General features: G+C 35.9%; 1 protein-coding gene across 1 annotated transcript; it reads right to left on the bottom strand.

Moving 5' to 3' along the window:
• Window positions 1–621: 621 nt before the first annotated feature.
• Window positions 622–1,569, bottom strand: LOC311170633 (olfactory receptor 8H1-like; the record flags this gene model as incomplete). The annotated part of the gene is made up of 1 exon (XM_084233013.1): window positions 622–1,569. One exon carries the CDS (start codon window positions 1,567–1,569, stop codon window positions 622–624), a length of 948 nt encoding a protein of 315 aa, XP_084089139.1.
• Between the last annotated feature and the right edge of the window lie 2,462 nt (window positions 1,570–4,031).

Here is a 4,031-nt window from a genome sequence, read left to right as displayed (position 1 = left end):
TGTCCTTAAATTGAGACCATAAATCAAAGCAGTATTTTTTTTTTATTTCAATGATATTGTTGATTTCAAAGGCATATTCCTGGTAATGCCCAAGACTACATTTGGTGAAGTAAAAACTGGGTCATCAGAAACACAAAAAATAGAGTTACTGGATTGTAGCGAGACTTTAAAGAAAATCCCTACAGTGAAGAAAGTAAAAGGGTGCTTAAACCTTAGCTTCATGAATTGAGCTGAAAGTGCTTACTGAAAATGAAATGTCAGTAGGAGAAAAACAAACACCCAGTGGTGACACTTACCTTTGTTATACTGACAAGCAAGAGAATCCATCACAGGACAAATCTCAAAACATATACGTTAAAACTTGACTATAAAACTGCGACATTCAGAGGAGTAAGAGCAGGGAGAGGGACAAGCATGAATTTGGAGGAGGCACAGTGGTCCATGGGGGTGGCCCATGGTTGCTTTGGTGGGGGGAGTACCATTGAACACAGCTGGAAAGGGGGATCCTATTTTTCCAACATACAAATAGCAAGGTAAACCAACGTTACCTGAATAGCAAAAATATAAAGGTATAATATGGCTTGGAGAAAAAAAAATTATATAAAAAAATGTTCAGTATCACTATTTCAAGTGTCTGGAGCCCTCTCTCTTCTGAAGGAGTCTAAGGACAGCATTTTTCACTTCTTTGTTGCGAAGACTATAAATGAGGGGATTCAGCATGGGGGTCACGATAGTGTAAAACACAGAAGCCACCTGATCCTTTCCCAAGGAGTAGGATGTACTTGGTCTTAAGTAACTGAAGATCATAGTGCTATAAAAGATGGTGACTGCCACCACATGTGAGCCACAAGTGGAGAAGGCTTTTCTCTTTCCTGAAGTGGATTTAATTTTCAGGATAGCAGAGAGAATGGATACATAAGAAAATGATATTGTGATTAGAGATCCCAGAATTGTACAGCCTGCATCAATGAATATAGTCAGTTCAGTGTCCTGGGTTTCAGTGCAAGACAGTGCTATAAGAGGGGATGTGTCACAGAAAAAATGATGGATTTCATGGGAGTCGCAGAAGGTCAATTTTCTCATGCCATTCACAGTGACGCAAAAGTCAATAAAACCTATAAAATAGGACCCTAGGGCAAGGGACCAGCAGCGTCTTGGGGACATGACAACCGGGTAGTGCAGAGGATTGCAGATGGCTACATAGCGGTCATAGGCCATGCAGGAGAGAAGAATACATTCAGAAGCAACAAAGAATACGAAAAAGGACAGTTGAGTGAAGCAAGTTGCATATGAAATCTTCTTGTTGGAGGTCAGTAAATTATCTAAGGTTTTAGGTGAGATGACAGATGAGTAATTGAGGTCAATGAAAGACAGGTGACTGAGGAAAAAATACATAGGGGTATGAAGCTGGGCCTCAAGGCGGATGAGCAGTATCATCCCTGCATTCCCCAGCACAGTGACCAGGTATATCAGGAGAAAGAGCACAAAGAGCACCAGCTGGATGTCTTCAGCATCTGTAAATCCCAAAAGAATGAAGTCGGCCACGTTTGTGTTATTCCTTCGATGCATTGTTCTCCACTGCTTTTACCTATTGAGAAATCAGAGTTGATACTTAATAGATAGAACATCAATAAGGATTAAGACATATGAACGATGTGGCATCTGTTTATTAGCTAAATGTTTTCCAGTTTATAATTATGAGTGTTTTACAGAACAAGGTGAAGAAATTGAATTTGATTGTCATATGTAGAAATGGGTAAAATTTGATTATTATTGATAGTGTAATAATCCAGATATATTACATAACTGGAATGAAACTTACACTGATCTGTTTCTATTATACAATGCATTCATTTCAAATGAAAATATTATACCATCGGTGTGACTGTTAGCCAAAATTTTTTAGATGTGGCAGAGGACAAACAGTTAATAAATTTATCCTTAGTGAGAGCTATTAAATGATCATGCTCTGAGTCTACAAGATAAACTAAACATTGAGAGCTTATTAAATGCAATATTCCCCGTTATAATTAATTTCACTGAGCTTATAAAAAATTACATACATCTAAACCAATAAAAATATGTTTTAAGGCAAAAATCTAATACTTATTTTTTCCTAAAAGTGTTTATGTTTATGAAACTTCTAATTAAAAGGGGTGTATCAGAGTTACTAATATGCACTGATATCAGTATGAGGTCCCAGAAGATAAAATGTTTTCATAAATTGACCTTTTAAAATCAAATTTCTGCAAAATTGTTTCTGAAATTTTGTCATTGAGTTTTACCCTCATTCCATTCACTCTCTATTTCTATTTCCAGAACTACTGGCATCATTTAGAGTGTTTCAGGATTCTTGCCATTTTATTTGATTCTAAATAAAAACCTATATTTTTAAGTATCATACTTACTGTGAGTCAACGTTGGTGGAATGGAAAAAAAAATTTCTCCAAAATTATCTGTCTAGAAATTTGTTAACCTCAAATTTTTCTCAAAGTAAAATATGAAATGCATTTGAGCAATAAATTTCTGCAATCTATTTTTTCTTTGCAATAACTTCTTTATAAATATTTGCACCTTCATTTTTTTTAATTCTGATATAAAATAAATCAACCCAGTAATTTTGTTAAGATTCTGGTAAAGTGGAAATTTGCCTGGTGTGATGTCTATAAAGAATATATCAGGGAGTTCTGAGACTCACAGTGTTGCTTTTTCTCTCATCCTGATATTTCTGGGCACCTCATATATAGCAAATGGTGATGATGCAAGCTTTGGTCATCCTTGTGCGACTAATTCCCAGGAGAAGTGTTTGGCCTGTTTCCAAGGAAAAAAGTTCAAGGACTCATACAACTATGTTAAGTTTTCAGACACAGTTGATTCTCCCTTGAGACCACATAATGCAGAGCCTGGTTTGGTGTAGTTTTGCAGAGCTCTAAATTTTTGATTGGGGAGCTGAACAAAAAGTTTCTAGATACTTAACCATCTATTTTGAAGTCATCACAGAGGGAATGATTTATTTTCCAAGGTGAAATATTTTTCTATTTTTCTATTTTATGGGATCACACTATCATCTCAAATAGTATGGACAGTAGGTATCAAAAAAGTGTATTTTTCACTTTTCACCATTACAATGAAGTAAATACAGAATTAAACTCTCTGTCTCATAATCAAAAAGACTTTAAAAACTTTTTTGTAGCATCCTTTTTTTATTTTTGGTAGACACTTTCATATTAAGATCGTAGCCACAACTCTACCTAAGCAGTTCTCACACGAACAAGGAAATTCTATTATTCTCTGTTCTTTCTTCACTCACTCTGATATATACACCTGCACACACGTGAACACACGTGTGCAATATGATGCCTGAGAATATTAGTTTGTTAGGGTGATGTAACCAAATACCACAGGCTGGGAGCTTAAATAACAGCAATTTATTTCTCCTTGTTCTCAGTCTAGAAGCCTGAGCTCAAGATAAGTCAGGGCTGATTTCTGGCAGGTCCCTCTCCTTCACTGTAGGTAGATGTCCTCTCTTTGTCTCTTCACATTGCCATTGGCCCTCCATGTTTCTATGCTGTGGTCCTTCGTTCTCATGATGCCAGTTCCAGTCCCATTTGATTACATCACACCCTTAAAAGCTAATTTTCAGTTAATTACCCACACAATGATCCTCTCACTGGAGTACAGAGTGAAGTTACAGGAGTTAATTCTTCAACATATTTTAGTTTGGTATAAATGAATATATACATCCACACACATACATTTATTGTGTAAAAATATGTTTAAACACAGTCATGTATACATTTAAATGCATAGTATTAATCTCCATATCTCTGACTCAACTTGAATAGATGCCCATAGTTGCAGGTAATATTAATTTTATAATGATTATATTTGACTAGCTTGGCAATGACCCTGTAATCCATAGACAAACCACAGCTTGCATATTTCCATAGTATCTTCAATGAAGTCATCGGTACCATTCTCCTCCCTTAGATTTATACATTGACATCTACCTGGAAGTTACCTGATATAGA

This window comes from Talpa europaea (genome assembly GCF_964194135.1).
Source record: "Talpa europaea genome assembly, chromosome: 1".
NCBI classification, from domain to species: Eukaryota; Metazoa; Chordata; class Mammalia; order Eulipotyphla; family Talpidae; genus Talpa; species Talpa europaea.
The sequence above is the reverse complement of the archived record's forward strand: the minus strand, read 5'-3'. Positions and strand labels throughout refer to the sequence as shown.